The sequence below is a fragment of the Hyperoodon ampullatus genome, assembly GCF_949752795.1.
Source record: "Hyperoodon ampullatus genome assembly, chromosome: 3".
Taxonomy (NCBI): domain Eukaryota; kingdom Metazoa; phylum Chordata; class Mammalia; order Artiodactyla; family Ziphiidae; genus Hyperoodon; species Hyperoodon ampullatus.
Genome location: NC_136916.1, coordinates 25,781,107 through 25,796,732, shown reverse-complemented (window position 1 = coordinate 25,796,732; position 15,626 = coordinate 25,781,107). Strand labels below are relative to the sequence as shown.

Sequence of the window (15,626 nt, the reverse complement as noted above, 5' to 3'; positions counted from 1 at the left end):
AATCAAGAAAAGAGGAGGACAAGTAAGAGTGGAAAAAATAAAATCAACACCCAATCATGATAAAATTCTTGGCGAACCAGGGATAGAATAGAACTTCCTTAGCCTGAGACCTACCACAAACAACATACATAATGATAAAATGAGAGCGGCAGTCCCTTTAAATTTAGAAAAAAGCATGCTGTCATAATATTTATTCAGCATTGTACTAGCGCTCTTAGCCAACACAGTAGGACAGGAAAACAAGTGGTACACAAATTAGAGGGGAAAAGACAGTCTGATTTCATTACTGAGAGACAATATGATTGTCTACATAAAATATCCAAGAGAATATTAATAGCAACTATTAGGACTAATAAGAGTTTGAGCAAGGCTATAAAAGTTATAAAAAGAAATCAACAACATGTATGTATATTAGTAATAAACAAATGTAATTTTTAAAATTTATTTATTTATTTATTTTTGGCTGCGTTGGGTCTTCGTTTCTGTGCGAGGGCTTTCTCTAGTAGTGGCAAGCGGGGGCCACTCTTCATCGCGGTGCGCGAGTCTCTCACTGTCGCGGCCTCTCTTGTTGCGGAGCACAGGCTCCAGACGCGCAGGCTCAGTTGTGGCTCATGGGCCTAGTTGCTCCGCGGCATGTGGGATCTTCCCAGACCAGGGCTCGAACCCATGTCCCCTGCATTGGCAGGCAGATTCTCAACCACTGCACCACCAGTGAAGCCCAACCAATGTAATTTTTAAAGATGCTTTTATTGAAATAAAAAAATTTTAGACTAGGAATAAATCTATGAAAAGATGTGTGACAGTTTTATGGGAAAAACTGGAAAGCATTAATAAAGAACATAGGACACCTAATGAAATGGACAGATATACCGTTTCATGCAAGGAAAGGCTCAATAGCATAAAAATGTACATTCTTCCCAAATTAATTCATAAAGGCAATGCTGTTCTGATAGAAATCTCATTAGAATGTAATAGATCCCAATTCACGCAGAGAAATAGAAGGCCCAGGACAGGGAAAGTAGTGTACCCATCAGGGAGCATTATGACTGAGCGTATAAGCTATTAAGACTCACTCCAAAGGTACAGAAATTACACAGCATAATATGGGTGCAAGTGTAGATAAATAGACCGTTGGAATGAAATAGAGAACCCAGAAACCGACTTGTGAGAACTTATTGTATCATAGGCGTTATGAAAGAATGGTGCTCTCAGCAAATGATGTTGGGGTGAGGACAGTTGGCCAAATTACCTTATACCACATACATACAAAAATAAATTCTAGATGGGTTGAATATACAAATATGAAAAATGAAACTTTAAAATAGTTAAAAGAAAATACAGTAGAATGTTTTAAAATCTGTTAAATTTCTTTATACATATGCCCACACATGTATAGATTTTATATAAATACATAAGTATGATCCTGTACATTATGCTTTTTTTCCCTCAGTACAATCTTCTTTTTGCTTGGCAGTTTCCTCCCCCTTTCCTCTCTTCTCCCCATGTAAGTCCTTCCATTCCCCCAGTTCCACACTAACCCATGTCAACAACACTGTATGTATCCCTCTATATTTTGCTCATAGAATTATTTACAAATATGCAGCCTCACAGATAAGATACACATAAGCAGGATTTTTGTTTAGTTTGCTTTTCAAAATTAGGATCATATTATTCATACTTTGCTGCATCTTCTGGATATAACCTTAGAATCAGTAGAGATTTCTTGAGTTCTGTCACCTCATTTTTAATTTTTTCCCAGTCCTGATTTATATTGTTCTTCCATGTCTTGTATCATTTTCTTAATGTCTTTTTAGCTAAATTCGAAATAGTATTTTATAGGTTTGCTCTGCTTCTTTGAGCATTTCCTTTTGAGGTGACTTCATTCCCTGTAGGGATGATATTCTGCCCCTTACTCTCTCTTTTTTCTTACAGTTATTTTGTGTAGAATTTGACTTGGGGAATTTTCTGTTCATTTTTTTCCTGAACTTTTACAAAGAGGCTTGGTGCAGATAGCTTTTCTAACTTCATAGAGTTCACTCTTTCGTTGTTTTCATGGGGCTTGCTTCTGAGACTTCCAGGCTCCGTATATTTCCCCCACTTCTATCTGGACTTTATCTTTCCTTTTCTCAGTTGCCCCCATTCTGCTCTCAACAGTTTCTCCTCAGGGTGGGGCCAGGTCCTGGAAGGGAGCCCTGGCTTGTCAGTTTTGAGAGTTTACAAGAGCTAGGCTGTATCACAAGTAATCTGCAAAGTTATTTTGAGGCTTAAGAGAAGAAACGTTACTTAAGGATTCTTTTTCAGTATTGATTAAGGACCAGAACTTAAAGCTATATACACAGTTTTGTCACTACTGGCACCAGTAGGGCTGAATGAAGGTGATGAATGATAACAGGAAGGTACTCCCGGTACATGCATGTTCATTTTCCACCTGATAAATCCTGCTTCAGGCAACAAATCTTAATTACTTGGGCCATGAGAAAAGGATATTTTTTTCCTAGTGAAATCAACCCCCCCCCCATAGGATAAATAATATGTGTTCCTTTTTTAAGAAATTTATTATCTTTATATATAAAACATATTTTACTTTTTCTCTAACAAGTATAGACTTGACTTACATAAGAGTTCTGTTCTGAAAAACTTTAGATAAGTAAGTTTTTTAATAGGGTGGAATCACTTCACAGCAAGGGATGATTTAGTCATAGGGGACTTTTTAGAAAGTATATAGTATGTGCTAGTGATAATTTATGGGCATCCCTCATAAAAATAATTTTCTTATGAATACAGCCTAAGACTTCACTTTTTTTTTTTTTTTTGCGGTACGCGGGCCTCTCACCACTGTGGCCTCTCCCATTGCGGAGCACAGGCTCCGGACGTGCAGGCCCAGCGGCCACGGCCCACAGGCCCAGCCACTCCGTGGCACGCGACCCTCCCAGACCAGGGCACAAACCCGCGTCCCCTGCATCGGCAGGCAGACCCTCAACCACTGCGCCACCAGGGAAGCCCAAGACTTCACTTTTTAAAACTGATTTTTCTAGTTGTATGTGGTCTTTGTTTAATGGAGTAACATGCATGCCTTCTATATAAGAATAAAATTTTTTCTTTTTTATAGAAAAGAAAACGAAGAGCAAAAGATGATGATGTCATAAGCCTTAGCAGCCTTGATCTGAAGGTAAGCCTTACTGCTCTGGCAAGGAAAAGCATTTAAGAGTATGCAGATAGCATTTTATTTCTGTGCTGTAAAAATAATGAATGCTGGGGTTTTTGCATTTTGCATTTTTTAAGTGCAAAACTGAATAGTATTGGCTGTTACAGATCCTCCTTTTTCTGTTCTACTTCTTTGTTAAGAACAAGTAGAAAACCTCCCTCAAAATAATAGTGAACACAGACTCACATGCCTAAGGAGACCAGGCCTGTAGTCTACGCAGAGAAAGGAGTAGGTGGGGGACTGTGGTGAACAGAAGGGCACCATGCCTCTCCTCAAGAGAGGTAGCTGCTCCTGTGCTCTAGCCCCCAAATCTGGGGTTTTGTGTGAAATCTCCTAACTTTTAAATGTTGGATCAAATTTTTTCTAAAAAACCATGCAAGCCAAACAACTTGTCTACGAGCCAAATGTAGCCCAGGGGTTTCCAATGTGTGATCTATGATAAACTAAAACCCAGTGCAAACTTAAAAATAATTATTTTTAATAATTGTAATAATTATTTTTAATTATTTAATTATGTAAATAATTATATTTAATAATGTATTGTAAATCAATTATACTCAAATAAAATTTTTTAAAAGAATAAGAAAAATGTAATAATAATTTTTAAAAACTGCCCCCCCCCAAAAAAAAATAATCCTCTTCTGTAAAATTGTAGTTAAGTCCAAAACTCTGGTATCTTTGAAATTACTTATTTTATTTTTGTCAGTAGGCAAGTTTTACAGAACCATCTTGGTTTTAAGGAACCTTTTTAAAAAGATTGTTATGGAAAAGTTATACATTTTTAAAGTAAGATTTTAAAAAAATGTTTGACATCATGTTTAATGATGGCAGCTGCTGCTTTTTATTTTTATTTTCTTTTTTAAAGGGTTGGAAATTTTTTTTTTTTTTAAGATTTAATTTTTTATTTATTTTTGGCTGTGTTGGGTTTTCGTTGCTGCACGCAGGCTTTCTCTAGTTGCGGTGAGCCGGGGGCTACTCTTCATTGTGTTGTGCAGGCTTCTCCTTGCGGTGGCTTCTCTTGTCGCGGAGCACAGGTTCTAGGCTCACGGGCTTCAATAGTCATGGGCACGCGGGCTCAGTAGTTGTGGCTCATGGGCTCTAGAGCGCAGGCTCAGTAGTTTTGGCGCACAGGCTTAGTTGCTCCATGGCATGTGGGATCTTCCCAGACCAGGGATCCAACCTGGGTCACCTACATTGGCAGGCAGATTCTTATCCACTGCACCACCAGGGAAGTCCCTGCTTCTTTTTAAAGACAAGGTGTTTTCTAAAAATTAAAATTTTATAGGTCTGCCCATCAACATTTTAGCAAATCTGGCAATCCAGATTTTGTGGGTATGTGTACATGTCTTTACAGAAGAATTACGTGTTTTAAGTGTTAGGCTTTTTGCAAAACAGTTTTAGTTACACTTTTAAAATCTTGTTTTCAAAGAAAGAAAAAGGTGTGAATGGCAACCCTGAGTATTTTTAGGTATGCTTCAAATGAAATCATACGCAGAAATAAGAGTTTGCTACAGTAAAATCCATGGTCAGATCTACTTAAAGACAATCCTCCTTTTTTTCACCCCAGCTTCAGCAATAATTAATATACCATCAGATCAGTCTCAAATCATCTATCCACTCACCTACCCTCCCCTGGATTATTTTGAAGCAAATCCTAGACATTGTATCATTTCATCTGTATCATCAGATTCATTGTTCTCACTTTCCTTGATGGTCTTAAACATGTTTTGTTTTGTTTTTGTTCATTTTGTCTGTTTGAATTGTAATTCATATAAGGTCCATACAGTGAGATTGATTATATCTCTTTAGTACCTTTTAATAATAGGTTTCCTCTTTAGCTCTTTGTTTTCTTGCAAATTTTTGTTGTTGTTGAGGGAACCATGTCTTTTTTCCTGGGGAGCTTTCCACAGCCTGAAGAGTTGTGACTGCATCCCCATGGTATCATTTCCTGTGTTCCTTTTTTCTCTGTATTTCTGATAAATTGGTAGTTAGATCTAGAGAGTGTTTGGGGCTATTATGTACTTCCCTCAGAAGGTATGTAATGTCTTTTTGTGATGTTCCCAACATTAATTATCATTGCCTAGATCCATTTATTCATTGGAGGTTGCAAAGTGGGTATATTGTGCCTTTGTCAGTCCTTTGTTTATTAACTAGAATACTTCTGTAAAGAGAAAATTCCCCTCATCAGCCTTAGTTACTCAAAGGTACTGATTTATAATAAAGGTAGGACAAGTGCTTGATTCCTTTTTTGTTTATCAGTTTTCAAGAGTAATGAGTTTTATTCATTAAAATGCTCTAAAAGTAACTAATGATTTTTCTTTTTAATATTATTATGAACTCATGGATATGAACACATTTTTTGTGTTTTGATCCATTTTAGTTATTACTCTTACTATGCTCAAATTTTCCCATCTTTGGCCTCTGGGTGCTGCCTCAGGAGGGCTCCTATGTCCTTTTCCCCCCGCTTTATTAAGATATAATTGACATATAACATTGTATAAATTTATGGTGTACAACGTTTTGATTCCCTATGTCCTTTTGACATGACCCTCACCTTATATCTAGAGGCTAAATGGCCTCCTTTTCTTCCTGGATGACAGGTTATTCCAAGCCAGCTTGTACATTTCTTTTTTTCCTGCTCCATACCTGGAATCAGTCATTTCTAAATGCCCTGATTTTAGAGGCTAAAATCTGGGCATTTTGAACACTTGTTGCTAGCAGTTGATCATTGTTTTTAGGCCTTCTTAATGGACAGAGCTAAAAATATATATATAATTTTTAAGATAAAATAAATTATGAGTTTATACTGATATTTTAAATTCAACTCTAAAGGATCTTTTACTTAATCTCATTAATCTTACTGTCTAGATCTCTTTCAACTGCACTGAAAATCTGGTTTCTGTGGGACACTGACATAATTACTCACTTGATTTACCCTTGGTTCAAAGACAAATCTACATTATTACAAATTACTACCACATTACTACAAATGATAAAATTACTGAAAAAATTTTGTTTCACATTTTTTGTTTTTTATATATAAGTTATAGTGATGATATATAAATTTTATGTTTTAAAATTATTGAACTAGTTCTATGCCAACTCACTTTATTTGCAATTTTTAAGAATTACTGCTTTTTAAATTTAATTTTTCTTATAACCATGTAACAAAATTGTGTAGAATTTCAAAGTCAGTTCTACAAGATTCTTATTTCTATCCCTGGCTCTTCTACCCTACTTCTTTCTTCTATACAAAATGTTTTTTTTTTCCTTTTATTAATTTCATGGTTTATACTTCCACTTTTTAAAATTATAAGTAATTGCATATGTTTGTATATCCCACTTTCTTGGGTAAACAATAGCATGTTATCTTTCCTTATGTGTTCTGTTTTATTCTCTCCTTTTTGTTTTACTTGTATGTTTTAGCTTTGTTATATCTTTCAGTATTTAGGAAGATCCATGTATTTGTTCTATTGGTTATCTTTCTATGATGCCTTCACTTCCCTCTTTTTGTCTATTGTAGATTTGTTCATTCCTGTGAGCATTGTTTTAATTAACTAGCACCTCTTCTCCCTCCTCTCCTCCCCTCTGACTGAAGTGATCTTTCTTTATTCTAAGTTAATATATTTAAAGTAATAAGTGTTTATTTTACTTTTCATGTACACTTATCATTCTCCATTTTTTAAAAAATAGTTTTGCTGTATCTCCAGGGTCAGCACATTGAGCCATTATAAACTATGCTGTGTACCCTGATAACCACCATTTAGACTTAGTTCTACAGGTAAATATATATTTAATGATCAGCACCAGTCCTTATATCTATACCTTTTTAGGTTTTTGGTTTTCTGAAGCTCATTCTTTAGCACAAGGGTCAGCAAACTGTGGCCCACAAGCCATATCTGACCTGCCCATTTATTTACATATTGTTTATGGCTGCTTTTAAAAACACTACAGTGGCAGAAGTTGAGTAGTTGTGACAGAGACCATGTGACCTGCAAAGGCTAAAATATTTACTGTTTTTTTTTTTTTTTACAGAAAAAGTTTGCTGACCCTGCTCTAGAGTTGAGTAAATTCAGAGGAAGTGTTCATGGGAGCAGTATTCCCTGAGTTATTGAATGTTCATATCAGTTTGTTTGCAGCCTTTATACTTGAAGGTTAGTTTGGATGAATATGAAATCTAAGGCTCATATTTTTTTTCCTTGAATATATTAAATATTTTACTCCATTGTTTTCTGGTATAAAGTGCCACTGTTGAAAAGTTATAATAAGTGTATAGTTTCAAGTCATCTTTTGTTTTAGGAGCATTTTTTTTTTGAATTATAGTTTTTGGTATTTTTTCTATTCTATTGTTTTTGCCTCTCCTCCCTGCCCTTTATACTTAGGTTGGGTCTTCTTTTTGTATCTTTTTATCACTTTCTTTCAAAACATTTTTTGTCTTTTTTTATTTTTAAATTCATCTTCCTTTTTTACCTTATTTTTCCCTTAATGCATTAGTCATTGGTTTTTTTTTATTCTGAAACAATTTTATTTTTAATTCTTTCCTTCTATCACCTCATTTCAAATCCTCCTTTCTCCACTTACCTAATTTCTGAACTTTATGTTCTTTCATAGCTTCTATAATTTTCATTTATTTTAGGCTATAAAGACATTATTCTACTCCACATTTTGTTTTCTTATAGTAGTTTTAAATGGGTTTCATGATTCTTTTATGAAATACATTAAGTTTTCTTTTCCTGTATTTTTAGGTGAGAGGAGTGAGCCATGGTAGCCTGTTTTCAGCTTCATGACTCTTGAGCCCCTCTTGTGTTGTTTTCACAAAGTGATTTTTAAAAGTATGGCCTCTTTGTCTTGTTTATGGTTTCCTTTGCTGTGCAAAAGCTTTTAAGTTTAATTAAGTCCCATTTGTTTGTTTTTCTTTTTATTTCCGTTACTCTAGGAGGTGGGTCAGAAAAGATCTTGCTGTGGTTTATGTCAAAGCGTGTTTTTCCTCTAAGAGTTTTACAGTTTCTGGTCTTACATTTAAGTCTTTAATCCATTTGGAGTTTATTTTTGTGTATGGTGTTAGGTAGTGTTCTAATTTCATTCTTTTACATGTAGCTGCCCAGTTTTCCCAGCACCACTTATTGAAGAGGCTGTCTTTTCTCCATTGTATGTTCTTGCCTCCTTTGTCCTTAGAAAACTAAAAATAGAACTACCATATGACCAGCAATACCACTACTGGGCATATACCCTGAGAAAACCATAATTCAAAAAGAGACATGTACCACAATGTTCATTGCAGCACTATTTACAATAGCCAGGACATGGAACCAACTGAAATGTCCATCGACAGATAAATGGACAAAGAAGATGTGGCACATATATACAGTGGAATATTACTCAGCCATAAAAAGAAACGAAATTGAGTTATTTGTAGTGAGGTGGATGGACTAGAGTCTGTCAAACAGAGTGAAGTAAATCAGAAAGAGAAAAACAAATACCATATGCTAATGCATATATATGGAATCTAAAAAAAAAAAAATGGTACTGATGAACCTAGTTGCAGGGCAGGAATAAAGAGGTAGACATAGAGAATGGACTTGAGGACATGGGGTGGGGGGGCGAAGCTGGGACGAAGTGAGAGTAGCATGGACATATATACACTACCGAATGTAAAATAGTTGGCTGGTGGGAAGCAGCAGCATTAGCACAGGGAGATTGGCTCCGTGCTTTGCAATGACGTAGAGGGGTGGGATAGCGAGGATGGGAGGGAGGCTCAAGAGAGAGGGGATACGGGGACGTGTATACATATGGCTGATTTGCTTTGTTGTGCAACAGAAACTAACACAGTATTGTGAAGCAACTATACTCCCATAAAGATCTATTTTTTAAAAAAGTATGGCCTCATGTTTTCTGAAATCTTTCATTTCTGCTCCCTTTCTCTTTTATCTGGACTGTTTCTTGTCTTTGCTTCTGTTACCCTGTTCTGCTCAATTTGGATCCTACTCCTAGAAGTTTTTCTCAGTGCAGTGTTAGTTTCAGGAGTTTCTGTGGCCCGGACCGCTCCAGCACCAATAAACCTTGTTACTTGGAAGTGCTCTTGCCCGTGGCATGAGGCTTTGATCCTTGGAATCCTTCCCAGTTTAGACCACTGTTCTCAGTGCACCACTGTGGGGGTTCCCCTATTCTCGGGGCCATCAGACAAGTCCAGTTGCCTTCCCTTTGCTTCTCTGTGCACAAATGCTGAAACCATGTGGGTCTCAAAGCTGTTCAGTTTGCCTCCATCTGACCAACAAAAGGTGTGGGGGGAAGCACTCTCATTTTTGGTGTATATTGGGTTTTCTGTTTTGCTATGGTAGTCACTCTATCTGACTTTTCTTTTTCTTTAAAGAGTGAAGACCTGTCAAAGATTAGTGAATTAATGTATTGATGAGTAAGCCAACAGAATGGTAAAGCTGGTCAAAGGACTATAGGAAACACTGAAGTATTCTAATCACTGAAAGAAGGAATGGTGGAGTACAATCGCTAAATTTGATACAAAATAGATTAATAGCCTCATCTACATGTCTGCCTACCAAATATATTTACATTGCTATCAGTCCCTACAGAGTTAACATCTACCCTTACAGAGTTATAACAAAAAAAACTTAATAGCAAATAGTGAATCAAGCAAAAGGTACACAGCCCTAGAAAATGAGATAATCTAATGAAAAAGCATTCGGGCATCCTTTTTGTCTGGTTTCAAGTTTTGGTATTTTCTGCCTCATTCTTTCCTTAATTTTATTGCCTTTCATAGTTATGTTCCTTCATAGTTAGTTTTGGAATATTATAGTTTTTGTGAGTATGTTTTTCTACCATGCCTTTATTTATTTTATTTATTTATTTATTTATTTTGGCTGCGTTGGGTCTTCGTTGCTGTGCGCGGGCTTTCTCTAGTTGCAGTGAGCAGGGGCCACTCCTTGTTGCAACATGTAGGCTTCTCACTGCGGTGGCTTCTCTTGTTGCGGAGCACAGGGTCTAGGTGCGCAGGCTTCAGTAGTTGTGGCACGCGGGCTTCAGTAGTTGTGGCTCACGGGCTCTAGAGCACAGGCTCAGTAATTGTGGCACACTGGCTTAGTTGCTCTGCAGCATGTGGGATCTTCCTGGCCCAGGGCTCGAACCTGTGTCCCCTGCATTGGTAGTTGGATTCTTAACCACTGCGCCACCAGGGAAGCCCCAATGCCTTTATTTTTTGTAGGGATGTTTTTTCCCCTATATCTTTTTTTAATATAAAAACTTTGTATTGGATTTGACTATGATTCTTTTTCTTGGTCATTGTTATGTGAAAATAGTTTTAGAAAGAAGGAATGAGTCAGGAGAGCTTCATGACTCTAAAAATTCCTCTTCTGTTAGGGCTCTGCACTTTCACTGCCCAGGGCCCAGGTTCAATCCCTGGTTGGGGAACTGAGATCCCACAAGCTGCACAGTGTGGCCAAAAAAAAGAAAGAAATGATAAATATATAGATATACTTTCTGAGTTCTCCAGGATCTGTTTTTCTCCTCATCTTTTATCTGAACTTTTTCTTTCCTGTATCTGTCAGCTCTTCTCTACTGTGTTTGTATTTGAAACCTCTTCCCAGAACTTGCTCCATGGTGTAGGGCTTTGTCCTGGAATGAGCTTTGGAAGTCCATTACGCTCAGGTGTTCTAGTCACAAGCTCCTTACTGTCACCCTTGAGTATATAAAACCCTTTCCAGTTTCAGTTGCTATTCTCAGAATGGCTTGCCTCTCTCTGCAGTGAGGAGCTGTTAATAGTTTTGGGGATTCTTCTCTACTCAGATCTGACAGATGCTTTGTTATTTTTCTCTGCTTTCTCATCCAATACCATATAGGTCTTAGAGTTGTTGTTAGTTTATCCATGTTAACATGTATTTTTGGATTCATGGAGATGTGTATCTTGTTACAGAGTGCTGTGCATATTGACTTTGGGTTTTGGTTTTGCTGTCCTTGTTCTACATGTCTTTATGGAAGGATTTGGAAAAGTTGTAAAACTATGCCACTGCCACCGCCTTATTCCCAGAATTCTGCCTCATGTTATTTTGTTCCCAGTGTGGTGAAAGGCAAATTCAGCATTCTTCTAAACCTAATGTAATTTTAGCAGATTTTATTGACATTGAATTTACTGGAATTATTTGAATTACTATAATTTTTAGGGTAGATATTATATTATGAACTAATACTCATCAACTAGGCAAAGATAGGCTTCTGTTGTCCTTCAAAGTTTAGTACACTTTAGGGCAGTCGTTGTACCTTTGCACGTACTATTGTTAACTTCCTTAAATTGAGTAATTATATTCAAGAAAGAAATCCTTATAAAATTTTGGTTACATTAAACACATGCCCATCTGCAAAGAGAATGATGCAGTGATATGCAGCCTCTGTTTTTTCCAAAGCTAAGGATTCATGTACGACTACAATAAGGAAAGAATGAATTTGAAATAATTATTTACTGAGTATCATCTTTGTATACTCAAAATTTCACTGGGGTCGGTCTAAATTCTTTCTTTTATTCCTTTTTTAAATTTAATTTTATTTATTTTATTTTTATAAATTTATTTTTATTTATTTATTTTTGGCTGCACTAGGTCTTTGTTGCTGTGCATGGGCTTTCTCTAGTTGCGGTGAGCAGGGGCAACTCTTCATTGCGGTATGCGGGCTTCTTATTGCAGTGTCTTCTCTTGTTGCGGAGCACAGGCTTTAGTTAGGCACGTGGGCTTCAGTAGTTGCAGCATGCAGGCTCAGTAGTTGTGGCTCACAGGCTCTAGAGTGCAGGCTCAGTAGTTGTGGCGCATGGGCTTAGTTGCTCCGTGGCCTGTGGGATCTTCCCAGACCAGGGCTTGAACCCGTGTCCCCTGCATTGGCAGGCGGATTCTTAACCACTGCACCACCAGGGAAGCCCTCTTTTTTTTTTTAATTCCACAAACATTCATGGAGCACCCACAATGTTCCAAGCACCATACTGGACCTTAGAGATAAGATTATATACAAACAGAAAACAAGAACCTCTGACAAAATCATACCTGCATAGATTACAGTAGACTGTGCAGAAGTACCAGTTGGTATTAGAAGGAGGAATGAGAGTAATAGAAGATATTTTAGAGGTCTTGGTTTGGAGTTGGGTTTTTATGGAAGCAAACGTAAACTTGGGAAGACCAGCCCAGATAGAGAAGGGGCATCTACAAATACCAAGAATTAAAATCAGTTATGTTAACATAATGATGAACAAATGATGTGGAAAGAGTCAAAGAAATATAGGAGAACTAAGAAATGAAGTACAGAAGGTTAATTGGCCACTTAGTTGAAGGCTATAAATGATAGGCTGAAGAATTTATTGATCTCCCAAGAAAATCAACAGAAAGAACGTTCTGGATTCTTGAAATGATTTTCTGAAGTATAGTCTTTCCATCTGTATAGAAAGTATAGGTTAGTAATGGTCTGGTATAGGTTAGTAATGGTCTGGTATAGTCTAGAGGCCTTGAATTGGAGTAATGGCTGTGGAAATGAAAACAGCATTCCTAAGGTTCCATCTTTATCAATCTTTTCTTCTTAGTTAATCCTTCTCAGAGAACTCATTCACTCAATAGATGCTGCTGTCTAAAACTGATGACTCCTAGTCTGAATCCTTAAGCCAGATCACAGTCCTGATGTTCAGAACTTTTTATCCAGTTGCTTCTAGGGGTTTGTAACTGGCCTCCCTGCCTATAGCCTCTTTATGGTGCCATATTGATCTTTCTCCACAACTTGGTCTTTTCAGTACCTTGCTTGAGTTCTTTCAGAAGCTGTTTATTGCTTTAAAGATAAAAATCAAACCTTTCACTTAACATATAAACCCCTTTATGATGAGCTTCCCTACTCCAGAATTTTTCGTATCATACTTCCTATTCCCTTTCCTTTGCGCATCCTCATTCCCTTTCTTTACCTGGCTTATGCCTCTTTATCTGCTATTCAGGCATTATCTCCAGGAGCCCTTCCCAGAGTCTTACCCCTCTTTGTGTATTTCATGCCCCCACCCGCCTAGGGTGGCTACTTCTCCTATATGCCCCTTGGTAGGGATAATTGAATGGGGAAGAAGCAAGTTAGGATTCCATGAGGAGGAAAGAAGTTAGCAATGAAGTTCACAGTAGCATTAAGCTGTATTTATACCTTGAAAATAATGACCGGCTAAAACAGAGGTGCGCAACCCTGGCGGCAGGTCAGAGTCACCTGGGAGCTTTTAGGGGCAGAAATGTGCTGCTGGGCCTTATCCCAGCCTATGTGAAAGTGGGGTGATGGGGTAAGGAATGAGGGTGGGTGACACTGGGACCTAGGAACATCTGGGGAGGAGGGAATTTGTTTGGTTTTTTGTTTGTTTGTTTTTAAGATGTCCAGGTGATTCTTACTTATACTGAGTTAGAGTATGGCATTCTTAAACTTATCTTTCCCCCAAAAATAGATACTCTGTCAACTCCCCAACCCCTGTTTTTTGCATGGGCTTTCATCTAAGTACAATAGTTAGTATGTAATAAGCTAAATGTAATCAGTTCGTATGATCATTTAATGCCTGTTGCTGAAAATCATTCACTTTATTGACCTCTATATTTCATAGCCATCTGTTTGATGAGTGAAAGATAAGTAATATTGGTCAAATAAATGAAATAAGACCTTGGATTTGGGTAAGGATGTAACAGCATTGTGTTATGTATTTTGACTTAGGATATCTTATATGAAGAATTTAATATTAATGTTAATTGAATTATCATGTGATGCATCATTGGCTATGAAGCTGTGATTGCTTATCAAATTTGTCTCTAAGTAAAATTTCAGCACTATCTTTTATCAGGTTGTTTTACTACTGCGGTATGTATAAGTTTATTCATTTTAAAAAGAACACAGTATTTGTTTTCCAAAGGTGTTTCTCAGCTCTGTTTCTTAGCAGCCATAACCTTGCCTTTTTCTTCTGATAGGAAGAGTCAAAAGTGACTGTTTACTTTATTAATGTGAAATAATACTGGGATGAGTAATACTGAGTCATATTTTTATGACTGAAGTTCTTTAACTCTGATAAAACAAACCAAAACACTTCAGAAGAAATCTTTTAAAATATATGAATGGTTTGTTTGTTTTCTCAACGTTCAGACTTGGGGATCTCATTTTCTTAAAAGTTAAATAGCCTATTGAAGTGTTATATTTTGAGTATTGCTGTACTCTGCAATTTTAGATTAAATATGATACTAAATTATGTATTTTATTCCTTAATAACTGTGACAGGTAATTGGGTTATTTTCCTGGGGCACAGATTTGAAAAGTTTGAAGCTAGCTGGCACACAAAAGCTGGTGACTTAACTTATGAATAAGGCTACCTTACCACCCTTCACTTTGCATTTTGATATAACTTGTGACCTCTACTGGTTGCCCTGTAAAATAATAAAACATTGTTTCTCTGTGACAAAAGTCCAGAAAATAAAGCCAACTGCTGGTACAGGTGATAAAAGTTAAGAGAAACCAAAGGTATATCAAAATGTTTCCTCTTAACCTAAAATATAAAAATTAAATACAAAACAATTATTCCTGATAATGCTCTAAAAAGCCATTAATCCAGAGCTGTTTATCCTTAAACTTAACCATTCCTAGATAGCTATGAATCATTCCTAGACTGCTATGTGCATCTAAATACTTCTGTGTGCTTTTTAATTGTAAAAGTAACACACAAATGCATTGTCCTTGTACAAAAGTAAAACAACTTTTTCAAGTCCCCTCTTACCACCTCCATCCTCTGAATTAACCAGTTATTATTTTATGTGTTCCAGGTCCTTTTCTGTTTATTTACCTACTTTCACACAGTGTGTATAATGGTGACATATATATGATTATCCTGTACTTATGCTATAGCTTGCTTTTGCTATTTATATCTTATCAATACATATAGGGCTACCTCGTGCTTTTTTTTTTTTTAATAGCATTCCATAGTATTAAAGTACCATAGTCTACTTAACCAGTCCTTTAAGAATGGCCCTTTAGTATATTTTTTCTTTTTTTTTCCACATTAAAAATAATGCTTAATGTACCTCTTCCTGTGCACAAAGGAGGGACCATGCTTATGTCTCTAATACAGTTACCCAGAAGTGGAATTGCTGGGTTGCAAATTTCAGTTTGATAATACTGTTCATTTGCCTTCCAGAAAAATTTGATAGATTTTCACTTCTCCATCAGTCTGTGATAATAAACATATCCCTATACTCTTGTTAGCCCTGGATTTTATTAATATTTAAAATCTTTTTCCAATTGTTGTGATAGACAACCAGACAGAAAATTAATAAGGAAATAGAGAACTTGAACACCACCATAAACCAATTGGACCTAACAGACAAATACAGAACATCTTCCCTCAAAACAGCGGAATATATATTTTTCTCAGGTGCACATA

General features: G+C 36.6%; 1 protein-coding gene across 1 annotated transcript in view; it reads left to right on the top strand.

Moving 5' to 3' along the window:
• Window positions 1-15,626, top strand: part of NET1 (neuroepithelial cell transforming 1) — a gene marked incomplete at its 5' end in the record, with an annotated part of 53,067 nt that overhangs the window by 17,214 nt on the left and 20,227 nt on the right. The window contains one exon of the mRNA XM_079699661.1: window positions 3,110-3,169. Coding sequence (XP_079555787.1) covers window positions 3,110-3,169 — 60 coding nt within the window. The remainder of the gene's footprint in view (window positions 1-3,109; window positions 3,170-15,626) is intronic.